General features: G+C 43.7%; 1 protein-coding gene and 1 pseudogene across 4 annotated transcripts in view; one reads left to right on the forward strand and one right to left on the reverse strand.

The window, feature by feature from the left end:
* The window catches only part of LRRK1 (leucine rich repeat kinase 1), a 134,714-nt gene that overhangs the window by 58,693 nt on the left and 48,445 nt on the right, over positions 1-27,576 (forward strand). For all 4 annotated transcript variants that reach the window (XM_025271629.3, XM_025271631.3, XM_044933271.2 and 1 more), the window contains one exon: positions 27,113-27,339. In XM_025271629.3, coding sequence (XP_025127414.2) covers positions 27,113-27,339 — 227 coding nt within the window. The remainder of the gene's footprint in view (positions 1-27,112; positions 27,340-27,576) is intronic.
* Positions 2,207-12,876, reverse strand: LOC102392582 (annotated as a pseudogene).

Genomic DNA, 27,576 nt, shown 5'->3' on the forward strand with positions numbered 1-27,576 from the left:
AGTTCAGGTTCTCTGCTTTTGTTTACATGCAGTTTAAGAGGTTATATTTTGGTAGAAAATCATCTATTTCCTTTAGAGTTTTGAATTTGCCATCATGGCATGTTACATTTACCTTTTTCAGTAATTATTTTCTTCTATGTCTGTAGTTATATTTCCATTCATGGTATAGATTTATGATGTTTTACTTTTTCTCTTTTAAATTTAATCAGGCTAGTCAGGGTTTTATATATTCTAGAGGTCCTCAAGGAACCACTACATTTTATTTGTTTTTCATGATTTATTTTGTTTGTTCCTTCATTCACTTTGGCTTTTCTCTGTACTGAAACCATCTTGACATCATCTCTGAATATTTGGTTGATGGGCTTGTGGTCAAGCACGGCTCTGGTGGGAGGCTTCCTGGCTGTGCTCTAATCTGGGCTCCAGGCCTCACTGCTCTAGGACCTCCATCTGGTTCCTTACATCTCTGGGTCTTGGCTTCCTCATCTACTGATTTTTATCTAGTTCTTCACATAGTTCTGAAAGTTTTTGGTTTGTACTCCTGGTTTATGGCTTTATAACCATTTGGACCTATTCATTATGTCAAATATCTGCCTTAACCCCGTCAAAGCTTCTGTCCTTAAAATTGGGTTTGTCTGCTCTGCACATGGCCACACTTCTCTTTTTTCCTTTGCACCCACCTTGTATAAGCTTTTGCAGCCTTTATATTCAGTTTTTTCTTTGTCTTAGGTGTATTTCTTATAAACAGCATTGTGGTTTTTTCACTTTAAATTATAATGATATTTTATTTTGCATAGTCACAGTATTTGACACTTCAAAAAAAGATATACCACTGATAAATTACAAAAGTGGATATACTTGTCAAAGTTACAACAGACATAATGTTTAGCTGAGAATCACTTCAATAGCATAAGGCTCTAAAGGTGCCAGATAAACCAATACTTGTTTGGAATAAGATAGGCAACTTTCTTAATGATGGGCTTACAGAAGAGGTCGTGGTTCCATGTGGTCAAGGTTACAGTCATAAAACCTAAAGTTTTAGCACAATCGTGCTTCAGACTAAATTTTAAATAGTTATGATAGTTTACACAATATGTGATGGACTGCTGCTGCTGCTACTGCTGCTAAGTCGCTGCAGTCGTGTCCGACTCTGTGTGACCCCATGGACTGCAGCCTACTAGGCTCCTCCGTCCCTGGGATTCTCCAGGCAAGAACACTGGAGTGGGTTGCCATTTCCTTCTCCAGGTGATGGACTGCCTTCTGCAAAAAATTACAATTTGAAGACTTCTTTCAGGCATTACCAGTATCCAATATGTGTACATTCTAAATAATTCTGAAAAGAGCAAACTTAATAGGTTCTGATATTCACATCTGACATCTCAAGTTTTATGACTGGCAAGTCTTAATGCTCCTGGACTTTGGGGTTTACAAGGTAGCAATATTTTAAATTTGTTTATGTAGAATGTGGGGAAAATTAGAATCAAATGGGCATACATTTCTTGACTATATAGTGCCATTAGCCCTCAATTAACTCTATAGGGAATGGTTAAGCATCAAAAGCTAAAGCAATAGTTTTTTATGTTAAAATGTAAATACCAGTTACTCCATACTAGTAACACTTTAAAGTCACTAAACTAAGTATTTCCCTTGTAGAGATAACACACAGAAATGAACTGCCAGAACAGAAACAAATTATGAAAAATGCTAATTACCTAAATGGATCCATGTCCACTCTTTGTGTCTATTTCATACATTCTTCCCACCCAGCCCACTCCAAAAAACGTTCAGATTATTACATTCCAAAGTAATCTATTCCTGAATTATTTTTCAAGAGACAAACCTCCCTATAGTGTGAGTGAGTGAGTGAGTGAGTGAAGTCGCTCAGTCGTGTCCGACTCTTTGTGACCCCGTGGACTGTAGCCCACATGGCTCCTCCATCCATGGGATTCTCCAGGCAAGGATACTGGAGTGGGGTGCCATTTCCCCTACAGTGTATAAGCTACTTAAGTCTACACATCCTAGGATGATGCACTTCGATTGTCCTAGCTCTATAATTTGGAAATCTGCTCAGGTTTAGTCTCCTTTTACAACCTTTCCAAATAAACATAATTAGAAGTTGTGATACTTAAATTCAAAGAGAGTACAGATTATGTGACACCTCCTTTTTTTTGGATTAAATGAAAACCACAGGATTCTGTGTGGCTAAAAACTAAATTGGAATTACTCGTGTCTGGTGTTGTGTAAATATATTTTAAAGTCCATTTTGTTGGACTTCTTTAACTACTTCAGGGTCTACAGGGCTCTTCTGAACATTTGCCACTGCAAACTTTATCCCCTGGGTTAATCCAGCTTGGGTAATGTTAGCAACCTGTTCTGTGAAACTTCAAACCTTTCCAAAGGGAGAGACTGCCCTATTGCTACAGCTGTCTGAAGGAGAAAGAGTTACATGAAGCCCTGTCTCAAGTTCAAGCATGCTGGATTTGGAGCCGGTGGTCTTTTGAGATACAACTGAATGCCCTAGTTCAACTGACACAAACTGTGGGCCTGTTGCAGAAAAAGACACATCTAATTGAGATGGTGGAGAAGGTATCTGTTTCCATTGATTCAATTGAATTTCTTCATGAGAAACTTGATTAGTCATTTGATTTCCTTTCTTCCTATCCTGCTGAGAAACAGATCTGGTTTCTGATAGCTTGGTCATTTTGTTTTGTGCATCTTGAACAAATCTGTGGCAGCAAATATCTACAGGCTTGGCAAAGCCAGTCAACGTGTATATGATGTCAGCAGAAGGACTTTTCTTCAAAGAAGACTCATGGCCTTTTCCAAGCCCACGTTCATGAGCAATAGTAACCTCTGAAGGAACATGAATGCTAATATCAGTGCTTCTAGTAAACTAAGATCTTCTGCCTAATTGAGGTGCTGAAGCAATAATACCACAATTAGGAAGAAATAGCCTGCTGTCCCTACACTCTCTGAAGAGTTAGCTAGCTGCCTGTCTTCATCAGACTTAGAATTTGTATGGAATTCATCAGAATGGTATGAGTCATTATCTGAAGACATTTCTCCATCTGACTCTGCCTGGGCTTTATTATCCATCACACTTGTGTTTTCCATGGTTTCAAGACAACTATCTGATTTCTAAAGATTTACTTTTAAGTTTGGTTTTAGAAAGTTAACTTTCATTTCAGAGTTTGTAAGATGTCTGAACTTTCATAGGTTACCAGTATTTACAATGAATTTGGTCTGTATCTCTTTTTTATTTAGAGATGAAAATTTACTCATTAAAAACTTTTCACCTGGGCCAAAGAGCCTTAGTTTTGAGAACTGATGCCAATGATGTCTTTGTGAGGTTTACTGATTTTTCTCTCAAGCTTTCTCTCTATTATACGTACATCTAATCTCATGGCTTGCTTGGTGATCTGCAGCATCTCTGCAATGCACTGAAGGGTATCTTTTCCATCCTCTTCTAGATTGTGCATTACAGCTCTCAGTGTGTGATAACAGCCACTTGCTTCTGTATATCTTCAGTGCCATCTCATGCAGGACAATTTTGGCTAACCAAAGAGTGGGTTCAGGACCTATTTGTATTTTTCCCAGATCTACCAGACTTAGTTGTTGATACTGGTTTACTTTGTCAACTTTCATCATCATAACAGGCCACGAAGTAGATGGTTAGAAAGCAATAATGTAGCATCAATGAGGATGTGCTCTTAAAACTGTCTCTTGAGCCAAGCCATAAAAATTATGTCATGACACGTAATTTGAAATAAATTCTACACCTACTAATTAGTGTTACTTCATCCTAGCTTCTATTTTGACACTAATATTTACGTCTGTCAAACATGATCTTAGTCAAAAGCATCAAGTCCAGAAGGAAAAGCACTTGGCATATAACAGGCAGTTGAGAAAAATGTCTGCCCTTCCCCCACCCACACATTTTACCAAAGTATAAGCTTCAGTAAATGGAGAAGGCAATGGCACCCCACTCCAGTACTCTTGCCTGGAAAATCCCATGGACAGAGGAGCCTGGTAGGCTGCAGTCCATGGGGTCGCTAAGGGTTGGACGTGACTGAGCAACTTCACTTTCACTTTTCACTTTCATGCACTGGAGAAGGAAATGGCAACCCACTCCAGGAGAATCCCAGGGACAGGGGAGTCTGGTGGGCTGCCCTCTATGGGGTCGCACAGAGTCGGACACGACTGAAGTGACTTAGCAGCAAGCTTCAGTAAATACTTAATTTTCCTCTCTACCACCCTCCACCCAACTTAAACAGAAAAAAAACAAAAACGACAACAGAAAAAAAACCCAGACCTTTTTCAAAAAAAAAGACAAGAACAGAAAGGAAAGCTCTTTGGGTGCTTCCCCTCCCGCACGCCTGGAGGAAGGGCAGCCAGTCAGACACCCCTCCTTCCATGATGCCTTCAGCCCCTCACGCAGCCCCACCCCCGCAACGGTCATCAGGCTACACGAACAGGAGGCTTTAGAAAAGCAGTGATTTACAGAACAAATACAGCCTTACAGGAGCTTTAACCTGCACAAAGGAGAAGGATCTGGAAAGTCACTGCCAGGTTGCCACTTCAGGCTTGGCCCTGAGGCTGGGCGGGGAGGAGCCCCGAGGCTGGGCGGGGAGGAGCAGCGAGGCCTGCGCGTCTAGTCAGTGCCGCCTGCTCTGTCAGTGCGTTACTGCACAGTCAGAGCAGTCTGCACCAAACCCAGGGCCTGTAGTGACTGCCTGTATTTTCAGTTTTGTCTTTGTCTTTGGTGTATTTCTTGTAAACAGCAATGAGTTTTTAATACCAACTGAGAGTATGTGTTTTGAAAGAGGAACACACCTAATTCACATTTTTGTAGGACCTGTCATATTGGTTTATGCCTTCCATCTTTTGGATTATGCATGTGTGCTAAGTCCCTTCAATTATGGCTGACTCTTTGTAAACCTATGGACTATAGCCCGCGGGCTCCTTTGTCCATGGAATTCTCCAGGCAAGAATACTGGACTGAGTTGCCATGCCCTTCTCCAGGGTATCTTCCCAACTCAGGGATTGAACCCTTGTCTCTTACATCTCCTGCATAGACAGGTGGGTTCTTTACCACTAGCACCACCTGGGAAGCCCCTTTTTGATTACATACATTTCTATTTCCTTTCTATTTCGCTGAAGTCCTTGACTATGTGGGTCACAGCAAACTGTGGAAAATTCTTGAAGAGAAGGGAGTACTAGACCACCTTACCTGCCTCCTGAGAAATCTGTATGCAGGTCACAAAGCAATAGTTAGAAACGGACACGAAACAATGGACTGGTTCAAAATTGGGAAAGGAGTATGACAAGGCTGTATATTGTTGCTCTGCTTATTTAACATATACAGAGTACATCATTCAAAATGCTGGGCTGGATGTAGCTCAAGCTAGAATCAGGACTGCTGGAGGAAATATCAATAACCTCAGATATGCAGATGATACTGCTCTAATGGCAGAAAGTGAAGAGGAACTAAAGAACCTCTTCAGTTTAGTTCAGTTCAGTCGCTCAGTTGTGTCCGACTCTTTGCGACCCCATGAATCGCAGCACGCCAGGCCTCCCTGTCCATCACCAACTCCTGGAGTTCACTCAGACTCACGTCCATTGAGTCAGTGATGCCATCCAGCCATCTCATCCTCTGTCATCCCCTTTTCCTCCTGCCCCCAATCCCTCCCAGCATCAGAGTCTTTTCCAATTAGTCAACTCTTCGCATGAGGTGGCCAAAGTACTGGAGTTTCAGCTACAGCATCATTCCCTCCAAAGAAATCCCAGGGCTGAATGAAGGTGAAAGATAAGAGTTAAAAGCTGGCTTGAAACCCAGCATTCAACAATTGAAGATCATGGCATCCAGTCCCATCACTTCATGGCAAATAGAAGAGGAAAAAGTGGAAACAGTGACAGACTTTATTTTCTTGGGCTCAGAAATCACTGTGGACATTGACTGCAGCCATGAAATTAAAAGATGCTTGCTCCTTGGAAGGAAAGCTATGACAACTCTAGACAGTGTATTAAAAAGCAGAGACATCAGTTCTGGTTCAAGATGGTAGAGTAGAAGGATGTGTACTCATCTCCTCCTATAAGAGCACCAAAATTGCAACCAGCTTTTGAACAACCATCAACAGGAGGACACTGGAACCCACCAAAAAAAGATGCCTCATGTCCAAAGACAAAGAAGAAGCCACACCAAGGTGGTAGAAGGGGCACAAACATGTTAAAATGAAACCCCATACCTGCTGAATGGGTGATCCACAAACTGGAGAACAATAACACCAAAGTTCTCCCACTGCTGTAAAGGTTCTAAGCCCTGTGTCAGGCTTCCCAGCCTGGGGATCCAACAAAGGGACTGGGAACCCCTGTGAAATATGACCTTGAAGGCCAGTGGGACTTGACTGCAGGATTTCCATAGAACTGGGGGAAACAGAGACTCCAGTCTTGGAGGGCAAAATAAAATCTTGCATGCACCCAGACCCAGAAGAAAGGAGAAATGACCCATACAGGAGGCTGGACCAAAACTACCTACTGGGGTGGGGTGTCTCCTAGGTCAGGAGGGGTTCACCACAGGGACAAGGGCACTGCAACAGCAGTCCTGGAAGGTCCCCCTTGAAGTAAACACTCTTGGAGGTCCCTATTAACTCTGCCATAGAGTTTGTAGACCCCAGGGCTGGGTCACCAGGCCAAACAACTATCAGGGATGGTGGTCAACCCCATCCATCAGCAGATAATTGGATTAAAGCTTTACTGTGCAAGGCCTTGCCCACCAGAGCAAGACCTAGTTTTTCCCACCCTGGCCCTCCCATCAAGAAGCCGACAGAAGCCTCTTAGCTTCATCCACCAGAGGGCAGACAGAAGAAACAAGAAGAACCACAGTCCCACAGCAGCTAGAATAAAAGCCACCCTATAGAAAGTTAATCAGGATGAAATAGCATAGAATGATGTATGTCCCAGATGAAGGGACAATATAACCCACCACCCCCCCCCAAAAAAAAGCAACTAACTGAAGTGGAGATATGCAGCCTTTCAGACAAAGAATTCAGAATAATGATAGTGAAGGTTATCTAGATGTCAGAAACAGAATGAAGAAGATGCAAGAAGTGTTTGCCAAAGAGCTAGAAGAGCTAAAGAACATACAAAGATGAGCTAGAAGGAATCAATGGCAGAATAACTGAGGCAGAAGAACAGTTAAGTGACCTGGAGGATAGAATGGTGGAAATCACTGCCGCAGAACAAAATATAGGAGAAAGAATGAAAGAGAATGAAGATAGCGTAACAGACCTCTGAAAGTGTTGTGTTAGTCGCTAAGTTGTGTCCGACTCTTTGTGATCACAAGGACTATTGCCTACCAATAGCTGAAGAAAACTTCCTGAACATGGGAAAGGAAATAGTCAGCCAAGTCCAGGAAGCACAGAGTCCCAGGAAGGAGAAACCCAAGAAGGAACACACTGAGAAACGTGGTAATCAAGCTGACAAAAATTAAAGATGAACATAAAACATTAAAAGCAACAAAGAGAAAATGACAAATAGCATACAAGGGAACTCCCATCAGGTTATCAGTTGATTTCTCAACAGAAACTCTACAAGCCAGAAGGGAATGGCATGATATATTTAAAGTGATGAAAGGGAAGAACCTGCAACCAAGAAAGACTACCCAGCAAGACTCTCCTTCAGACTTGATGGAGAAATCTAAAGTTTTACAGACAAGCAAAATTTAAGAGAATTCAGCAACACCAAACCAACTTTACAACAAATGCTGAAAGAACTTCCAAGGCAGAAAGCACAGGACAGGGAAAAGACCTACAGAAAATAAGCCCAGAACAATTAAGAAAATGGTAATAGGATCATTCATATTGATAGTCACCTTAAATGTAAATGGATTAAATGCACCAACCAAAAAATATAGACTGGTGAGCGGATGAAAACGTGTATGTATGCACTTCCGCTGACCACAGCACTCTCCTTGACCGCCCCCCCCCCCCAAATTGTGTGTGGTTATTTTATATTGTTAGGTCAGTCATGTTTCCATTATGGCTTGCAGTTATAATTATCTTTTACTTTTTGTCTGGCTATTGATTGTGAAACTGATAAACATCTTTTACTATTGTGATTATGTAAACTATTATTCATTAAATACGACTGTATCACGATTGGTCAACAGAAAAGTAATAGAATTCTGTATCACCAAAATTACCACTTAATCGCAAAACCTGTAATCTCTTTTTAAAACCCAGATTCATATCAGAATTTTCTTGGAATTTTTTGAAAAATACAAAGGCCCAGGTATTGCTTTTTTCCTCCAGAGTGCCAGATAGCTCTCTAATGAGGAGCCATGTTTAAAAACAACTGGACTATGATGATCTTTTATGCAGTTTGTTTCACTTTTTCTATTTCATATTAAGTGCTCCCATTTCATTTTATGTTTTCCAATTTCTTCTTTTTATGTTTATGTTCTTTCTCAAGGCTTTATAAAGCATTGCAGAAAAACTTTTGTATACATATATATAAATTGTATGTATAATATATATATTTTAGGAAACATGAATTTTTGCCTAACTAAAAAATTTATGACATTTTGATTCCACTTGTTTGCCTTAGTATGACTAAAATGCTAGATTTCTAAGTTAAAATAGATATAGAACAAGTAACAAAGGTTTACTGTATAGCACAGGGAACTATACTTAGTATCTTGTAATAACCTATAATGGAAAATAATCTCAAAAATAATATATGTGTATATGTATAAATGAGCCACCTTCCTGCGTACCTGAAACATTGTAAGTCAACTATTATGTTGTTGTTCACTCAGTCATATCTGAGTGTGTGACCCCATAGATTGCAGTATGCCAGGCCTCCCTGTCCCCCACTATCTCCCAGAGTGTGCTCAAACCTATGTCCATTGAGTCAATGATTCCATCCACCCATCTCATCCTCTGCTGTCCCCTTCTCCTCTGCCTTCAGTCTTTCCCAGCATCAGGGTCTTTTCCAGAGTCAGCTCTTCATATCAGGTGGCCAAGGTGTTGGAGCTTCAGCTTCAGGATCAGTCTTTCCAATGGCTATTTAGGATTGATTTCCTTTAGGATTGATGAGTTTGATCTCCTCACTGTCCATGGGACTCTCAGGAGTCGTCTCCAGCACCACAGTTCAAAAGCATCAATTCTTCGGCACTCAGCTTTCTTTATGGTCCAACTCTTACATCCATACATGACTAGCTTTGACCATATGGATGTTTGTCAACAAAGTGATGTCTCTGCTTTTTAATATTCTAAGTTTGTCATAACTTTACTTCTAAGGAGCAAGCATCTTTTCATTTCATGGCTGCAATCAATGTCCACAGTGATTTTGGAGCCCAGGAAAATAAAATCTGTCATTGTTTCCATTTTTTCCCCATCTATTTACCATGAAGTGATGGAACCAGATGCCATGATCTTAGTTTTTTTAATGTTGAGTTTTAAGCCAGCTTTTTCACTCTCCTCTTTCACCTTCATTAAGAGGCTCTTTAGTTCCTCTTCACTTTCTGCCATTAGGGCTTCCCTGATAGCTTAGTTGGTAAAGAATCCGCCTGCAATGTAGGAGACCCCAGTTCGATTACTGGGTCAGGAAGCTCTGCTGTAGAAGGGATAAGCTACCCACTCCAGGATTCTTGGGCTTCCCTGGTGGTTCAGCTGGTAAAGAATTTGTCTGTAATGCAAGAGACCTGGGTTTGATCCCTGGGTTGGGAAGATCTTCTGGAGAAGGGAAGGGCTACCCACTCTAGTATTCTGGCCTGGAGAATTCCATGGACTGTATAGTCCATAGGGTAAAATAGTCAGACATGACTGAGTGACTTTCACTTTCACTTCACTTTCATTTGCATATCTGAGGTTATTGGTATTTCCTCCAGCAATCTTGATTCCAGCTTGTATATATGTGTGTATATGGGTATGTATGTATATATATATATAAAGAAAGAAAAAAAAGTACAGACATCACTGCTTACAAAAGTCCATATAGTCAAAGCTATGGTTTTTCCAGTAGTCATGTACAGATGTGAAAGTTGGACCATAAGGAAGGCTGCGTGCCAAATAATTGATGCTTTCAAATTGTGGTGCTGGAGAAGACTCTTGAGAATCCCTTTGACTACAAGGAAATCAAACTGGTCAGTCCTAAAGAAAATCAACCCTGAATATTCATTGGAAAGACTGATGCTGAAGCTGAAACTCCGATACTTTGGCCACCTGATGCAAAGAGCCCCCACTGCTGGGAAAGACTGAGGGCAGGAGAAGAAGGGTGTGGCAGAGGATAAAATGGTTAGACAGCATCACCGACTCATTGGACATGAATTTTAGCAAACTGGGAGATAGTGGAGGACACAGGAGCCTGGTGTGCTGCAGAGCATGGGGTCACAAAGAGTCAGACATGACTCAGCGACTGAACAGCAACATTTCCTTTTTACCTTTTTCTTTTCTTAGTATTTATTTACTTATTTATTTGGCTGCTTAGGGTCTTAGTTGTGACACAAGAGATCTTTGGTCCTTATTTGTGGCATGTGGGATCTAGTTCCTTGACCAGGAACCAAACCCAGGCCCTCTGCATTGGGAGCTCAGAGTCTTAGCTACTGGACCACCAGGGAGGTCCCTTTTTACCTTTTTCTAATCATTTCTGATTTGCGAGTTTCTAGAGAACACTGATATTCTGTTTTCCACACCTTCTTACCTCTCTGTACCTTGGCTGGTCTCAGTTATAAACAGAAGTAGTTATAGTATCTACCTTGGAAGCCAGCTGTGCACTTAGCCCAAGGCCTGGCACATAATAAGTCTCAATAAACATTAAACATCAGCTTCAGGTTGCAAAAGGAAATACTGATCATCTAACCCTTACATGTGTTTAGTGTTTTTCCTAGCACTTTCTTATCATATTTGAACCATATAACACTTCAGTAAGAACTGCAAGAAATAGAATTTGTTTACCAGATGGAAATATTGAGGTTTGGAGACATTCTGTTACTTGTCTGAGAACCGAAAATATTAAACAGGGATGCTGAGACCAGAATCTGAATCTTTGTAACTTGGGGATTTTCTCATTTCATGATCCCTCAGGTCTTTCGTGTAGATCACTGGTTCTTGCACTTTTCTGTAATTGGAGTCCCTGGTGGCTTTTAAAGACCACAGTGTGCAGGCCACATTGTACACTACCTAAATCCGAACCTGTAGGATGGGACCTGAATCAGTATTTTTTAGAAAGTTCCCAAGTGACTCTAAGATGCACCTGGTAACTTTCTTTTTTTTTGGTTTAAGGTTAAAAGCAGAAATGGTTGAGATCTGTGTCTGTGATATTTTCAACCGGTAATTCCTGCTAACTTGCCAGGGCAGGGATAGAGAGTGCACGTGATTATTGCATTCTGTAAATGAGAACGCAAAGACAAGACACAGTTGATTTTCTTCTCCTTGGCTCTCTTGGGTAGCATAGGAAGAGAAAATGAAATTACAGTACAGCCTGAGTCATAAGGATTCTTTGTGCTTCCCCAAAGAGGGTGGTGTTTTTTTAATTATTATTATTCAAGTGAATTTCACACTCAAGTGCCTTGCATTAGGTGCGTCTGGCTGCTCGGATCGCTGACCTATGATAGCACTTTCCTTCTGTGCTGCCAGCAGAAGAGAGGGGGTCAGCGTGGTGGGGGTCCAGCCTCAGGAATGATGACTCGGGAGCCAGAGGTAAGTGCCCTGACCTTCCCAGGTGTGCAGGGGGATTGAACTGGCATTTGGGGTTTAGAATATTGGACTAAGGCTTTGGTGTCAAAAGGGTACTTGGCTGCTGTGTGTACACAGCCTGAAAACTCCCTGTCTTCCTGGCCATTCATGGCAGCGACCTTGCTAAAGCAGTCATCTTGTTTTCTTCTGTTTTTGTGCTCTGCCTTCCCCACCAGCCAGTTGGTATTTTTTAATGGAATTGCTGCCTCTGTGGAAGCCATGGCTGGTTGAGGTTCCCCACGCCTCTGTGTCAGGCCCAGCCTAGTTCTCAGGCTGCCAGAATCTATCTCTGCCGGCAACTGGGAAGGGCCGAGAAGCCCACACTGATTTTCCACAGTCAGCGGGCAGTTAAGGTTTTGATGGTGTTTGGAAAGGAAAGTCTAGGGGCCTGCATCACATGGTCTGGATGCATTTTTCAAAGAGCAAAAGCGAAGCCAAGTCAGACCTGACCAAAATCGTTCCTAGCTCTGGCTCCCGGGTGCCCCTCTGGAAAGTCGCCCAAACCCTTGCCTGGATGTTTAATGAGCTGGCCTGTGTTCGTGGTGACCATCCTGTCAGTGTTTGCTTTGTTGCCATGAGAAATAACACTTTGGTGTTGGCATGGCCAGAAAGAAACAAATGCCAGGAGGCCAAGGCAGGGCCTGGACTTGGCACGGTGTTTGTCCCATTCAGCAGTGAGAAGCTGGAGGGCTTGCTGGGCTGGTCTGAGTGCTGGAGTAAGTGGATTAGAACTGAAATTTTTTTAACTACCCAGTTGGGAACTTACCAATTTTCTTTAGAAGCCTCTAATGATGTCAGGTCTGATAGTGAACCTAGAGAGGATCATTCATTGCACCTGCTACACTGTCATTATTACTGCTGGCACTTTGGATCAGCTCTGACTTCTGATGCAACCTGCACATTTCTGGTGGCCGTCCGTCCAGATGTTGGTGTCTGTGCCGGAGCACAAAGGGCCTGGCTGCACTGGGGAGCTGAGGCCGCCTTTCTCAGACATCAGGGCGGTCTGGAGGGTCCCAGGAGGAACACGCGGGCGTTCGAAGGGGCACCCCCGCCGCAGGGCCGGCTGCTCAGCTCTGCTCCAGCCGCCGTGAACAGCTGACCGAGGGCCGCTGGTGCTGGGGGAGGTGAGGCTTCTGGGGCGCATCCTTGCCCCAGTTAGGCCTGGGGTTTGGTGTCAGGGTCTTACCTGAGAACTGTGAACTCTCCAGGGCATCTCTGCATCTGTACCGCGAGCCTTTTCGGCTCCTCGCAGCCTCCTCGGGCGGGGTGGGCGGTGTGGCCCGCCCAGCCGGTGCGCAGCAGCGCGGGGGCAGCCTGAATATGCGCGGTTCTGCCTCTTCACCACTGGCTAGTCTGCCTCTTCACTACCTCACCTGCCCTGTGAGAGTTACTAGATATGAGATCAAACTCAGAACGGTCATGGCCTCTGAAGTAAGCTCCGCTTTCCCTTGCCCTGGAATTCAGCCGATGATCCTGCACGTGTCTGTTTTCTCTAGTTTCCGAATGCCACAGCTTTCTCCACCCTCATGCCCTGTTCATATGCTTTCCCTATGGAATAAACTTGCCACTGTGATGCCGTCCGCACGGTGAGTGCTTCCTAGAACTGGAGAACAGACAGTGAGGGTCACAGAGGAGAACAGGTGAGCCAGGGAACCGTGTAACCTTCCAGGCAGGTGTTCATGCTGGGTGTCCCTAATGGGACGTCCCTAATGGATCATCAAACATAACACAAACCAGCAGCTATACAAACCGCTTGCATTTAATTTACAATGGAGAAAATGATTCATAGAGATACAGAAATACTATTATTTGGAATATGTGACAAACTAGAAAACACAATTGGAGAAGGAAATGGCAACCCACTCCAGTGTTCTTGCCTGGAGAATCCCAGGGACGGCAGAGCCTGATGGGCTGCTGTCTGTGGGGTCGCATAGAGTCGGACACGACTGAAGCGACTTAGCAGCAGCAGCAGCAGCAGCAGAAAACACAATAAGGAAAGAATAAGAGAAGAAAAGGAAATGTCATTGAAACTATTGGATATCAGCATTGTTGTTCAGTCCCTAAGTCATGTCCAACTCTTTGCAACCCCATGGACTGCAGCCCACCAGGCTTCCCTGTTCTTCACTGTTTCCCAGAGCTTGCTCAAACTCATGTCCATTGAGTCAGTGATGCTATCCACCCATCTCACCCTCTGTTGCCCCCTTCTCCTTCTGCTCTCAATCTTTTTCAGCATCATGGTCTTTTCCAATGAGTTGTCTCTTCTCATCAGGTGGCCATAGACAAGTATATTCATAATTATGCAAATTAATTCCAGACAGGTAAAAGTTAAGCATTGGAAACTCATTAGAATATATTTTAAAAGCACATTTATTCCAGTTATAAAAGAAAATGATTACATTTCAAAACTTTAAAGGTATGTCAAGATGTATAGTCACAAATAAGATAAATGATATATATTAAAATCAATTATAGTAAAATGTAGTAATATAGTAAGATATATTTTTACTATAGTATACTAGTATAGTAAAATATAACTTTTAAAGAAATATTAAAAAGAAAAACATTAGAAGATACTTGAGAAAAAACTGACAGAAACTGAAATCCAAAAGAATTGATACAAGTATATGTCAATTGATAATTGAGTTTAATTCAGTCAGTGTTTATAGATCATCTATTAGATGCTTAGTACTCTTCAGTGCCCAAGCCAGAGCCATGGTCATATTGCTTACAAATGGCCTTGGGTAAGAAGTTCAGAGAAATGAATGGTTAATTTACATAAGAGAAAACACAGACAGTAAATCGTGGCATGGAAACACATACAACTTTATTGGAAACTACAGAAATAAAAATTAATATAACTTGAAAATGCTGTCACATACCTGTTAAACTCACAAAAATAAATATAAATGCTGAGTAAGACACTTGGCAGCGTCAAAGAGAAAGGGACACCAAAGCCTTGCTGCTGGCGATATGAATTGGTTCCATATGTGGGGAAAGTAATTGGCATCATGTGACAAAAGCTATAAAGTGCTTTTCTCGCAGAGAACAGCTCTGAATTTGGTATTTCCTTTCTGAAAGATACCTCTAGGACATAACTCAAAAGGAAAAAAAAAAGTAATTGCCACAACGGCACTGCTCAAAGCATGGCTATTTATAAGAAAGTAGGAGAAAACCCCCACTACCCAGCAGCAGGGGAACTGCAGCGGGTGTGCTTTACCCAAAGGCAGACACTGCCCAGCAGGGACAGTGCCCTGCTCGTGCTCCGCACTGCGCCACCCCGCCAGCTTGCCACACCTCAGCCCCAGGCCCGGGAAGGGCTCCCCTAGCCCACAGGTCGGGTCACATCCCTCTTCCTTCTCCTAGAGCTCCCTTCCCTCTTATTCATAGCACTTAAAGTTTGGGGTTGTCTGTTTGGGTGATATTCTTGTTTAATGTCAATTCCCCCATTTAACTGGAAGTTTATCCAAAGCAAGAATTTGCTCACCCTGTATTTGCCTCTCAGTGTAGGGCCTGGAACAGGGTGAGTAGATGGTTGCTTAGATGGATGGATGGATGGAACATAGGTGGGTGGGTGGATGGATCGGTGGGCTCCCTGGGCGGATGCATGGATGGACAGGTAAATAGACAGATGGATCAATTTTTACACATGTAGCAACCTTCTGTTTACAAAGGACTTCATGGCTAACAAAGTACTTTGCAAAACATTCTACTTTAATCATCTATACAAATCTATGAGGTAGAAATTGTCTTTATTTAAAAATTGAGGAAACAGAGTTCTCTCAAACAGTAACTTGAATAGGGTAGTAATTGCAGAATAGTATTTTTATTTCCTTCTTTTTTCTTTCTCTCAAATTGCTATTGGCAAAATTCTTAAGTTGGAAGGAAGATTTTTTGGTAAATTTCCTGTTTTTAAAAGGAATGACCAAAATACTACAGGGAGAAAAGCACAACGTTGATTTAAAAGCAGACCTTGTTTACCTATTTTAAGAATTTTAGTGAAGAAAAAATAATAAATTTTAATATGTTTTGGCATTTAGATGATTCAAAGAGGACCACTTTTCTTTAACAAAATGTGCTTGATGGTTTTCCAGAAGTTACCACTGTGCTTTTTTCTTGGTATAGATCCTGCTTGGTTGGAGAACTGAAACCTTTGAGTTCAGTTGTTGATTTCCATTAGAGAAAATTTTGTTCCAGTTTTTACATCCATAGGTTTACATGTAGTTGACTTAGAATTTTAATGGCTCTTGAAGAATAATTGATTTTACTCATAAAATGAAGTGAGTCTTCTGTTAAGGAACCATGTATGTAACACAGAGACAATTAGTTCTTTGAAAGACTGGATTGAAAAAGAGCTATATTGAATTAGGAGCCTTTGGAGAGTGATCCTTTAGTTATTTTCCTTGTTTGTCTCATATACATTATTTTGTTTTTACTCTCACTGTATCTCTTTGAGAACTTTTTATTTTAGAAGCACATCTTGCATTTCAACATCATTATTTGTTTTTTTAGCTCTGGCTGAGGACATCTCCCATAACTTAAACATTATTTTCCAGTGGTTGATAGATTGTCATTTTTATTCTTAGATTATTAAGGTACTTTTATTTTTAATTTAGTCATTGATTATCAACTTTATTATTTTCAAATTATTCTAAAATTGGTTTTATTTGCAACTTCTTTGTTTTTATTTCATTTTGGTTTTTCTATTTTTACTCTAATTTCATTTCCCCACTTTCTTTTAGCTTTCCATTCTAAGCAGGGCAGGGCTAGTTTGTGACGCTTTACTTTTTCCTTTTGATAACCGTTATCAGAGTTTTTGTCCCCATTACTTGTGATGCTTTTGTTGCTCTAAAAATATATTCTACTCTTGTGAATTGGTTTTTCTCTCCTGTGGTGGTGTTAGTTGTTCAGTCGTGTCCAGCTCTTTGCAATCCCATGGACTGTAGCCCACCAGGCTCCTCTGTCCATGAATTCTCCAGGCAAGAATACTGGAATGGGTTGCCATTCCCTTCTCCAGGGGGTCTTCCCCATCCAGGAATGGAACCTGGGTCTCCTGCTTTGCAGGCAGATTCTTTACCATCTGAACCACCAGGGGAGCTGTTTTTGCTCCAAGCATTATTTGAAAGGACATTTTTAGTGTCCAAATAATTGGATACCTTTCAATTCTGATTTCATCATTGATTTCTACCTTTACTTTGCCTTTGTCCAGCAATAAGATATGCAGGAGGCTTGCCTTTTCCCTTTTTTCCTTTTCCTTTTGTTTCTTACTCAGAATGCTAACAATTTATGTGCAAGTTCATACTGATTTGAGAAAAGAGTTTGGTCTCCTGGCCCCTACTCCCATTCTTATGTGTAATTTTATAATTCTCTATTCATTTTTTTGCATATGAGACCTATCATATTCTGCTAATATTTTTCTAAAATTTTCATGAGTTTGTTTTTCATGAATTTGTCCTGGATTGGAACCCAGAGATTTAGCATGATGTATTTTGGGGCTTTACCATCATTGAGGCACCTTGATTATCTCTCCTAATGCCTTTGAAATCGTGTCAGCTATTTCATGGCCTTGTGACTGAACACAGTCAGTGGGAAGAGAACATTAGGCTCCTGATGTGAACTGTGATCCTAGTTCTCTTACCTTCAAACAATTTCCTCACTGAGGCTGTTAATATGCAAATTGTACCTGCGCTTACAGGGTTACTATGAGGGTCATGTGAAAAAGTTCTGTGTATGCCTTGCCAAGAGTTACCAGGAAGGTATTATCATGCCATCACAGCTCAACTTCCAGAAGGTTCTCCTACAGGGTTCAGGTTTGAGTGTGCCCTACTAGGCAACAGACTGTTCCGTGTTGACTGTTTAAAATGCCACTGCAGGATTGTTTATAAGTTATTTTTGTGCTTACATTTTGCATTGATCTGGCTTGCTTGGTTATGTTTCCCTTTTTTTTTTCCTTTGTCTGAAATTTTATTGGCAGCTAACCACCACTAATTCTGATATTTACAATATTTTTAGCAGGAAGGCTTTTGTCAGAACTGATTTCATTTTTTTTCTCTCACTAAGTCATTTAATTTAATAACTGAGTCATTTAATTAATCTTTCTTCTGAGTTTAGGCTATCCTCCCCTTTCTCTTCTCTCCTTCCCTTACCCCCTTTGTTATCCTAAGGTCATTTTCAAATTTCTCCTTTTTCATCATAGAGTCCTCCTAGGTTTTTCCCTAAATTAATAACTGGTTTCACTGTCCTTTCGCTACATTTTTATTGTGTTTCTAATCTGCTTATCTCAAGAGGCATCCCTGTGGCTTTTAAGAATCTCTGCTTATTTCATTTCCTTTCTTAATCTGTGGGCTTCTGTTGATGAAATGTTCTGGATTCTCAGGTCTTGACTTCTCCCGTCATCACTTAACTTGTTACCTTCTGTATCAGTGCCACTGTAACAAAGCAACAAACGCGAGTTGGCTTAGAATAACAGGAATGTATTGTCGCAAGTTCTGTAGGCTGCACATCTGACTCAGGGTGTTGACAGGACCTGTGCTCCTTGTCACAGCTCCAGTGGAAGACCCTTCCCTGCCACTTCCTAGCATCCAGTGGCTACTGGCAGTCCTTGGTGTTCCTTGGCATGTAGACCCATCACTCCAGTTTCATGCCATCCCCCAACCCTGACTTTTCTTCTTTTCTCTGCATGTGTCCACCTCTATGTCTCACCTCCCCTTTCCATAAGGACACCAGTCACACTAGGGCCCACCCTAGTGACCTCATTTTAACTTGATTACCTCCATAAAGACCCTGTTTCCAAACAAACTCAAATAAGCTTATTTGCAGGTACCTGAAAAGAAGCATATCTTTTGCCAGGATACAGCTCCTCCCATGACACCATCCTGTGGCTGTTACTCCACTGCCCTTGGCCTAGTCTGCCTCCGTGGTGGTCTCACACACACAGGCAGATAGCCAGTCAAGTCCAGGCTCCTGCTCCTCCTTCCACTTTCAACGCCCCTTTCCCCCGAGAGCCTGTCCCTGCCAGGTGTGCGGACTTGAGCAGGCACTCGGGAGCCTTGCACGGAGGGTTCTCCAGGCCATGGCTGGGAGCACAGTCAGTCCTCACTTGTCATGGCCCTCACCTGCACAGGGAGACTGGGCCAGAGCTGCTGTCTCCAGCACGCTGATCCAGCTGACTCCCCATCACGCAGAGCCTCCTCTGACAGTCTGGGCTCCAGAAGACACTTGCAGGCTTGAAATTTACCTCTAACTTGTTGGCCTCCACGCACAGACCCCCTTCTGCAGTCACTGACATCACTCGGGAGGCCTAGGATTTGTCTTTAGATTCTGCAGCTGAGTGATGCTCTGGACACCTTCGTTCTTAGGTTTCTTTTGGCTTGTTCTTCAGACCTTTTTGTGAGTCTGTTCCTTTCTGATTACACCTGTTGGATTTGCACTCCTTCAGCTGTCTGGTGCCCTGACTACTCTTTTGAAGTCAGGAGGTAGTTCTTGTCTTATTGTCTATTTCAACAAAGAACCATCACCCAGGAATGTGCTTTCTCACAAAAAGGACATCTTAGGTTCTATGTAGTCCAAAGAAAGAAAGAAAGTGAAGTTGCTCAGTCATGTCCAACTCTTCGGGACACCATGGACTGTAGCCTACCAGGCTCATCTGTCCATTGGATTTTCCAGGCAAGGGTACTGGAGTGGGTTGCCATTTCCTGCTCCAGGGGATCTTCCCAACCCAGGGATTGAACCCAGGTCTCCCGCATTGCAGGTGGATTCTTTACCATCTGAGCCACTAGGGAAGCCCTATGTAGTCTAAGGGTCCATGAATACATTTTAGAACATTCTATGCATTTCTGTCCCATTTTAGCTCATGTGTCTTGACTGAAAAGATTAATTGCACTGAGTGCCTTTTTTGTGCCATGCCTTGCTGTCATTGAGTTCCCATCTGTCCCCTCAAGGGACAGTGAGATGAGAATATGAGGAGAAGGGATGCAGATTCTGCTTTGTGGATTCCACGGAGACCTAAGAAGGGGGCAGCATTGGAGCTTGCTCTGCTGGAGCTGTGCTCAAGATTGCAGAGGCACGTCCTCCTGGCAGTGGAGCAGAGTTCTCTGTGTCTGCTCAGGGCCCAGTTGCCAGCCCCTCAGCTCTTCAGGTTAAAGCCAGCCTAAAAGCACTATCAATTTCAGCCCTTCATAAACCATTATATTCTTCAACCATAAGGGTTGTGCCAACATAAAAGCATGAAAGAAGGCATGCTCTCAGTCTTGGACTCAATCTCTGTGACATTTATCTATGGAAGCTTCAGGCAGCAGTGTACCAAGGCAGGCAATTGCCTTCCTGGACCACAGCTTCCATCACAGGACAAGACCTTCTTATGCAGAGGTCCTCCCAAACATCATTCTCTGTACTGAGCCTAGTGTCCTGGTCTTCCTTAAACTGGTCATAGTTACCATCACGGCCTTGGAAAACAAGTTTCTTAAGTCACCTTCATTGCCTTCTGGGAGATCAGTATTTCCTTTTCTTTGGTCCAGAATTGAAAGGGCTCATGCTTAAGAACAAACATAGCACTTTGTCTGCCTTCTTCTTCCAGGGTGATGTGGCCTTAACCATGGTGCTGTTGAATTTTGGGATCTCTACATCCAGCTGTCTTTGACTTTGCAGTTCAGCGTGCATGGATTTAATGATACGTTTGCTAGGTTGTCTCCCTCAGAACCTGGTTTATTGTGGTCCTGTCTGCACTAAACACAAATAAGTAATGAGGGCTGCCCAGCTAGGTTTCTATGCATCCTTTTTCCTTCCTTCTTCCTCACTGCCGCTTTGGAAATACTTGCACACCCTGTAATGTTTGTGCACCAAAAGGAAAGTAACTTTTGAAGGTGAAAGTTCTCAGACTAATCCAAGACCAGGTAGAAACCTTACGTGTTTTTCCAACCACCATCCAGCCCAGAAGTCTTTTCACAAGCATGTCTGAATTCTTTTTTTTTTTTTTTTTTTTTTGCATGTCTGAATTCTAAGTGTGTCCGTGTCATCATGTTTTCAGACTTCTGCTTTTTACTGCTTCTCTCAGGGTTTGAGCTTGAGTTTCAGATTTCAACCCTGCAGAAACTCTGGTGGGCATTAGACCTAGAAAAAGCTCAATTTTAGGAACTGGGAGGATCTGCTTCCTCCCCTTCCTTATGTCCAGGTTACTGAGTGCCACACACAGCCACTCACTTCTTATTGATGATTTACTTCTGATAAATAGTGCCTCCAAAGAAGCAGAGAGGCTTCCCAGCGGGTGTTCGTTCCTGGCTTTGTGGTTAACATCATATGCTCTTAGTCCATGAAAACCAAGAAACTGGTGAGTTAGGATGTCTAGATGCATGGTCAGTACACACAGCTCTTCCTTTGAGCCATAAACTCCCTGGGCCTTGGTTCCATCTGCAGCATCCAGAGCCACAGTGCCTGGCAGGCTGGCCTGCGCTTGGCAGCGCTCAAGTAAGTGCTGACTCTGAGGCAGGATGGCATCCTTGTTGCCTAACTGGGGGCCATAACGCAGACCCTCGCTGAAGGACTTGCAGGTTCAGGAGGCTTTAGATGACTCAAAGGATGAGGGCTCTGAACTCCAGGAGAAAGAAAACAGACCAGGAAGCACCCCGTCCCCTTTGTCGTGGTGGCAGGACAGTGCAAAGGCAGAAGCCAGACCGCCTGCAGAATCTGGGGTCCCTGAGTAACCCTGTGAAACCCAGGATCAACAGCGACCTCTCTCACCTGTAAACTTGTGCAAGACTCTCTTGGCTCCAGGCCCACCATCCTGGTGTTTCCAACAGCTCCAGAGAACCCTGGTGGCCCTTTGGCAGGTTAGTCAGTTGGTTACTGACAGCAAGGCCACGATCCCTTGGCCCCACAACCTTTCTATGAATTCTAGTGTTGGGTTCACTTTCTGAGTCCTGTGGTTCATTTATGAACAGGTAGTTTCTGGTGCCAAGAAAACACAGAAGAACTGTACAAAAAAGATCTTCATGACCCAGATAATCATCATGGTGTGACCACTCATCTAGAGCCAGACAGCCTGGAATGCAAAGTCAAGTGGGCCTTAGGAAGCATCATTATGAACAAAGATAGTAGAGGTGAGAGAATTCCAGTTGAGCTATTTCAAATTCTAAAAGATGATGCTGTGAAAGTGCTGCACTCAGTATGCCAGCAAATTTGGAAAACTCAGCAGTGGCCACAGGACTGGAAAAAGTCAGTTTTCATTCCAATCCCAAAAAAAGGCAATGCCAAAGAATGCTCAAACTACCACACAACTGCATTCAACTCACATGCTAGCAAAGTAATGCCTAAAATTCTCAAGCGAGGCTTCAAAAGTATGTGAACCATGAACTTCCACATGTTCAAGCTGGATTTAGAAAAGGCAGAGGAACCAGAGATCAAATTGCCAACATCTGTTGGATCATCAAAAAAGCAAGAGTTCCGGAAAAAACACCTACTTCTGCTTTATTGACTATGCCAAAGCCTTTGACTGTGTGGATCACAACAAACTGTGAAAAAGTCTTAAAGAAATGGGAATACCAGACCATCTTATCTGCCTCGCAAGAAATCTGTATGAAGGTCAACTAGCAACAGTTAGAACTGCACATGGAACAACAGCCTGGTTCCAAATCGGGAAAGGAGTACGTCAAGGCTGTATATTGTCACCCTGCTTCTTTAACTTATATGCAGAGTACATCATGAGAAATGCTGGACTGGAAGAAGCACAAGCTGTAATCAAGATTTCTGGGAGAAATATCAATAACCTCAGATGTGCAGATGAGACCACCCTTATGGCAGAAAGTGAAGACTAAAGAGCCTCTTGATGAAAGTGAAAGAGGAGAGTGAAAAGCTGGCTTAAAACTCAACATTCAAAAAATGAAGATCATGGCATCTGGTCCCATCACTTCATGGCAAATAGATGGGGAAATAATGGAAACAGTGAGAGACTTTATTTTTTTGGGGCTCCAAAATCACTGCAGATGGTGATTGCGCCGTGAAATTAGAAGACGCTTACTCCTTGGAAGAAAAGATATGACCAACCTAGACACCATAATAAGAAGCAGACACATTACTTTGTTGACAAAGGTCTGTCTAGTCAAAGCTATGGTTTTTTCAGTAGTCGTGTATGGATGTGAGAGTTGGACTATAAAGAAAGCTGAGCACCAAAGAATTGATGCTTTTGAACTGTGGTGTTGGAGAAGACTCTTGAGAGTCCCGTGGACAGCAAAGAGATTCAACCAGTCCATCCTAAAGGAAATCAGACCTGAATATTTTTTGGAAGGACTGATGCTAAAGCTGAAACTCCAATACTTTGGCCACTTGATGCAAAGAACTGACTCATTGGAAAACACCCTGATGCTGGGAAAGATCGAAGGCGGGAGGAGAAGGGGATGACAGAGCATGAGACTGTTGGATGGCATCACGAACTCAAGGGACATGAGTTTGAGTAAGCCCCAGGAGTTGGTGATGGACAGGGAAGCCTGGTGTGCCGCAGTCCATGGGATTGCAAAGAGTTGGACACTACTGACCAACTGAACTGAACTGAGTTTCTGGGCTTTAGTAGGAAGTTTTCCTTTAGTCTTGAATCCTCAGTTCTAGGAGTTGGCCCATTCCCTGGTTTCTTCTACCTTCTACTGAGAACAAATTATTAACCCCACAAGCCATCTGCCAAAAGGAACCCAGAGGGTGGGCAGAGGTCTTGGGAGAAAGAGTGGGTCAGAAATTTTGGGAGTGTTTGGGGCAGATTGTGGAGGTGCGGGGCTGTCCGGGGCAGGAGTTGAGGTGTTCTCTGCAGACAGACTGCAGTGCGGGAGGCTGTGGGGTTTGAGCAGACCTTGATAGTTTAGAGTGGTGGATACGGCTAGAGGTGGTAGTAGATGGATTGTTGGTCGCAGTGGCTTGACTCTTTTCAGCACACAAATATTCCTTGAGTGTCTGCTGCACGCTAGGCACAGTGCTGAGCTTCAGAGGTGGTTACATGAGGCCTAGCACTGGAGATGCATGCAGTCCAGCTTCTGGAAGGCCACACTGCCTCCTGGGGCAGAGGAGATGGAGACGACCCTTGGGCTGACTTAGAGCAGCATGGAATCCACAGGCGGTTTCCTAAAAAGGGAGTTGAGCCTGACAGTGCCTGAAAAAGTGCTCACCCCCACTCAGCTTGCACAAGGCCCCACATGGGGTGAGTTAGGCAAACACAGGGCTCGAGTCCCCGAGGCAGAGTCCCTGCTCCTTATGCAGTTCTAGGCTGCAGCTCCAGGATCAGAGAGGCTGACACAGAGGAGATGCAGGAGGAAGGCTGCCATTGTCGGGACACAAAGTCTCAGCTGGTTCCCCAAGGATGTCTGATTGATTTGTGTCATAATTGGTTCATGTCACCATAACAACCTGAGTTATGCCTGTTGTTTTATTTATTTTTGATGGCCCTTACAAAGTTTTATTTATAAAACTTTCAATCGACACCTAAGGTTTGTTCTTTAAAAGCAAACCCAGTCTCCTTTTCACTTTGCATTTGACTGCCGTATCAGTTCAAGTGACCTGAATGGCCATACAGGGCCGTGCAGAGTGGAGAGAGTCAGACTGCGATCTGGACACCTTGGATCAACAATGGATGCTAAAACCACAGGATGAACTGATGTAGGAACAGAAAGCATTCACTAGTCTCGGAATATCACCCTCTCAGATCGCTAATCACAAAGAGTACAGTGTGACTTTGTGGCGCAGAGGTAAAGAGTCTGCCTGCCAGTGGAGGAAGTTTTCCTTTAGTCTTGAATCCTCAGTTCTAGGAGTTGGCCCATTCCCCGGTTTCTTCTACCTTCTACTGAGAACAAATTATTAACCCCACAACCCCACAAGCAAGAGACTCAGGGTTGATCCCTGGGTTGGGAAGATCCCCTGGAAGAGGAAATGGCAACCCCCTCCAGTATTCTTGCCCTGGAAATTCAATGGACAGAGGAGCCTGGTGGGCTCCAGTCCATGGGGTCCCAAAGAGTCAGAAATGACTGAGCGTGCTCACACACACACACACACACAAAATGTGGCATTACAAAGGACAGATCCCTTAACCAAGGGATCAGACTTGGCATCACCATTAGTGAAATAACATGGCATCAGGTGCCCTCTTGTGGAGTTCAGTTAGTAGGAATAAAAATTGAGATTTTTGCCAAAAATGTTTAACTTGAATCTAAACATTAGGAAACGAAATTCAGATTATGGGATATTCTACAAAACAACTAGAATGACTTGAAAACTTACAGTGTCAAAGTTTAAAAGGACAGCAAAAGGCATGAGGATTCTTCTAGATTCAAGAAAAGTAAAGAGACGTGACAACTAAATGCGGTGTATGATTTTTGATAAGATCCTGGATCAAGATGTAGAATAGTTATAAAAGGAATTTCTGGAATATTTGAACATGGAGTATGGATTTGATAATGTACTGATTTCATTTCTTCCGAGCTAATGTTGGTGTGAATGAAGTGCCATGGTTACTTTCAGATGACTCAGCAAAAAATGAAAAGTGTGTGTTTGTGTGGAGGGAAAAAAGAAGAAAAAGAAATGTAGCAACATATTAACAGTTGGTGAATCTAGATGAAGTGCATATGATTGGATATGCATTGAACTGATTAAACCTTTCTGCAGTTTTGAAATTTTTCAAGATAAATAATTATGGGGGAAACAATAATGATAATAAAAACAGGCCTACAGCTCAAGCTTGACTTGTCGAAAATAAAACTGAGACTAAAACTCCATTCTGTTGACCTGAAATCCAGTGTACCACCGCCTGTCTCCATCCAGGTGAATGGAGAGAGACAGGCAGACAGAGACAGAGCCCCCGTCTCCTTGGTTCAAAACCCAGAGCTTTGAGAAGGCACAGCAGACCCAGCCTTTCCAGTCCTGGCAAGTTAGCCAAGGAGACGAAGACAAGGTGCACACGCCACCTTGTGACCAGATAAGGGAGTCTATAGCTGCCAATTTTGAAAGCGAACTTACCTCACGTTATTGGTATCTTTCCCAGTTGCAACATTTTCCCTTTAGTGAAGCACTAATTCTTGTTTCTCCAATTTTCTGATACGGATTTCCAGCTGCTTTAGAGAAACTAGCCAAAAGAGCTGATTTCCTTTCTACCCAGAAGCCTCAGTGAGCCCCACATTCTTGGATGATCAAGAACAGCAAAGCCCTGCTCATGAACACTTCACCAGATCCCACTTACCACCATGTGCCAGCAAGGTGCTGGCCTTTCTGACCCAACCAAATGAGAAAAGCAAAGGAGATTTATTCAGCGCTTTTGGTAGCGAATCAGACACCGTCGTTCGCCTTTTGTCAGAGGAGTGGAGAGGCTTTATTACGGACAAGGGCAAGCCGTCGGGTGTGCCCTGTCTGGAGGTTGTTGGGTGGGCAAGCTGGAGGTGGTGACCTAGAAGGGGGCATCCTTCATAACTGGTTGGGGGAGCATGTTTGACTTTCCCTAATTAGTCATAGCAGTTGTCTTAGCCTAGGGCTTAAGAACCCTTCTCACCTGAAAGAAAGGATCATATAATTTGTATTTTATTTCTTTAAATAGAATGAGTCAAACTCTAGGTCAAGTTCAGTCTCTTCCTTCCCAGAGCGTGTTCCTTAGACCAGCAGATCTGGCGTCACCTAGGAGCTTGCAGGAAATGCCAAATGCCAGGCCCCAACCCTGACTCACTACAACGCCTAGTAACAGTCCAGGAAGCTACAGGGTAACTTCTGTAACAGTTGGCCCCAAACGTCTGGGACTCGACTGAGAAGTAACCACTTCCCTAGCTTTGTCCCTCCTTCCAGTTTAGATGAGGGGTTATTAGTGTCCTGGTAGGCTGTGGTTGCAGATAGCTGCAGGTTGTGGGTCAAAGTCTTCTTTTTCGCATGTGGTCTGGCCGTTGCCTGTGTGTTGTCGCTCACTCTGGAAGCGGTGCATCCACAAAGCACCCCACACGGTGTGAGCACACGCAGGCGCTTCTTGCCCTAATCACGGGGAAGAGTGACCTGAAGGGAGAAGACCCAGGTTTGGGTCTCCGCCTTCTTCTGCAGGCTGGGTAGGGTCCTCCAAGTTGGGGTGGCCTCTTCTGCACAGAGCAGGGGCCATTCCTGCTGTGTGTCCTGCCTGGCTGTGATCAGCCCTCTCAGAGGTGACTCGAAGCCCACGTGCTCCCTCTCGAGTCTGGAGAGCTCGTTGCTGTGTCTGCAGAGATTCCCTCAAGGATACAGGTGCCCCCTGAGTGACAGCGTGCTCCCAGTGCTCCCGATCTCACAGGACTCTGCTGAGACGAGCAGACAGATTCACACTTGGATAAACCATTGCTTTATTCCAAGTCTGTGTGAGCCCTGGGTTTATCACTGGCGTGTGCTTTGCCCGTTTCTCCAACACCCAGGCTCTTCGTGTGAAGTGGTCCCACCTCAAGCTGCCCTGGGTGGATCTGGACTGGCTCATCGACATCTCCTGCCAGATCACAGAGCTGGATCTTTCTGCCAACTGCCTGGCGTCCCTCCCCTCCGTCATCCCCTGGGGCCTCATCAACCTCCGGAAGCTGAACCTCTCAGACAACCACCTGGGGGAGCTGCCCAGCGTGCAGTCATCAGATGAAATCATCTGTTCCAGGTGGGCTCCTGCCCCGCGGCCCCGGTGGGGGGCCCTCGCCGTGTGAGCCTGGCTGCCCCCACACCCTCTGCCTGCAGCATCTGCTTCCTGCAGGCGTGCTCCCTGATTGTAGCTGGTGCTTTGGAAAACAGATTTTCAGCTAAAATGAGAGAAGGAAGTTGTGCGTGCCTTTAGCAAGCTCTTGGGCACAAGGTCCCGGCCTGCTGTCCACGTGAACACAGAGAGTTCTGACAGGGT

Source organism: Bubalus bubalis, chromosome 20, assembly GCF_019923935.1.
Source record: "Bubalus bubalis isolate 160015118507 breed Murrah chromosome 20, NDDB_SH_1, whole genome shotgun sequence".
In the NCBI taxonomy this organism is placed as follows: Eukaryota; Metazoa; Chordata; class Mammalia; order Artiodactyla; family Bovidae; genus Bubalus; species Bubalus bubalis.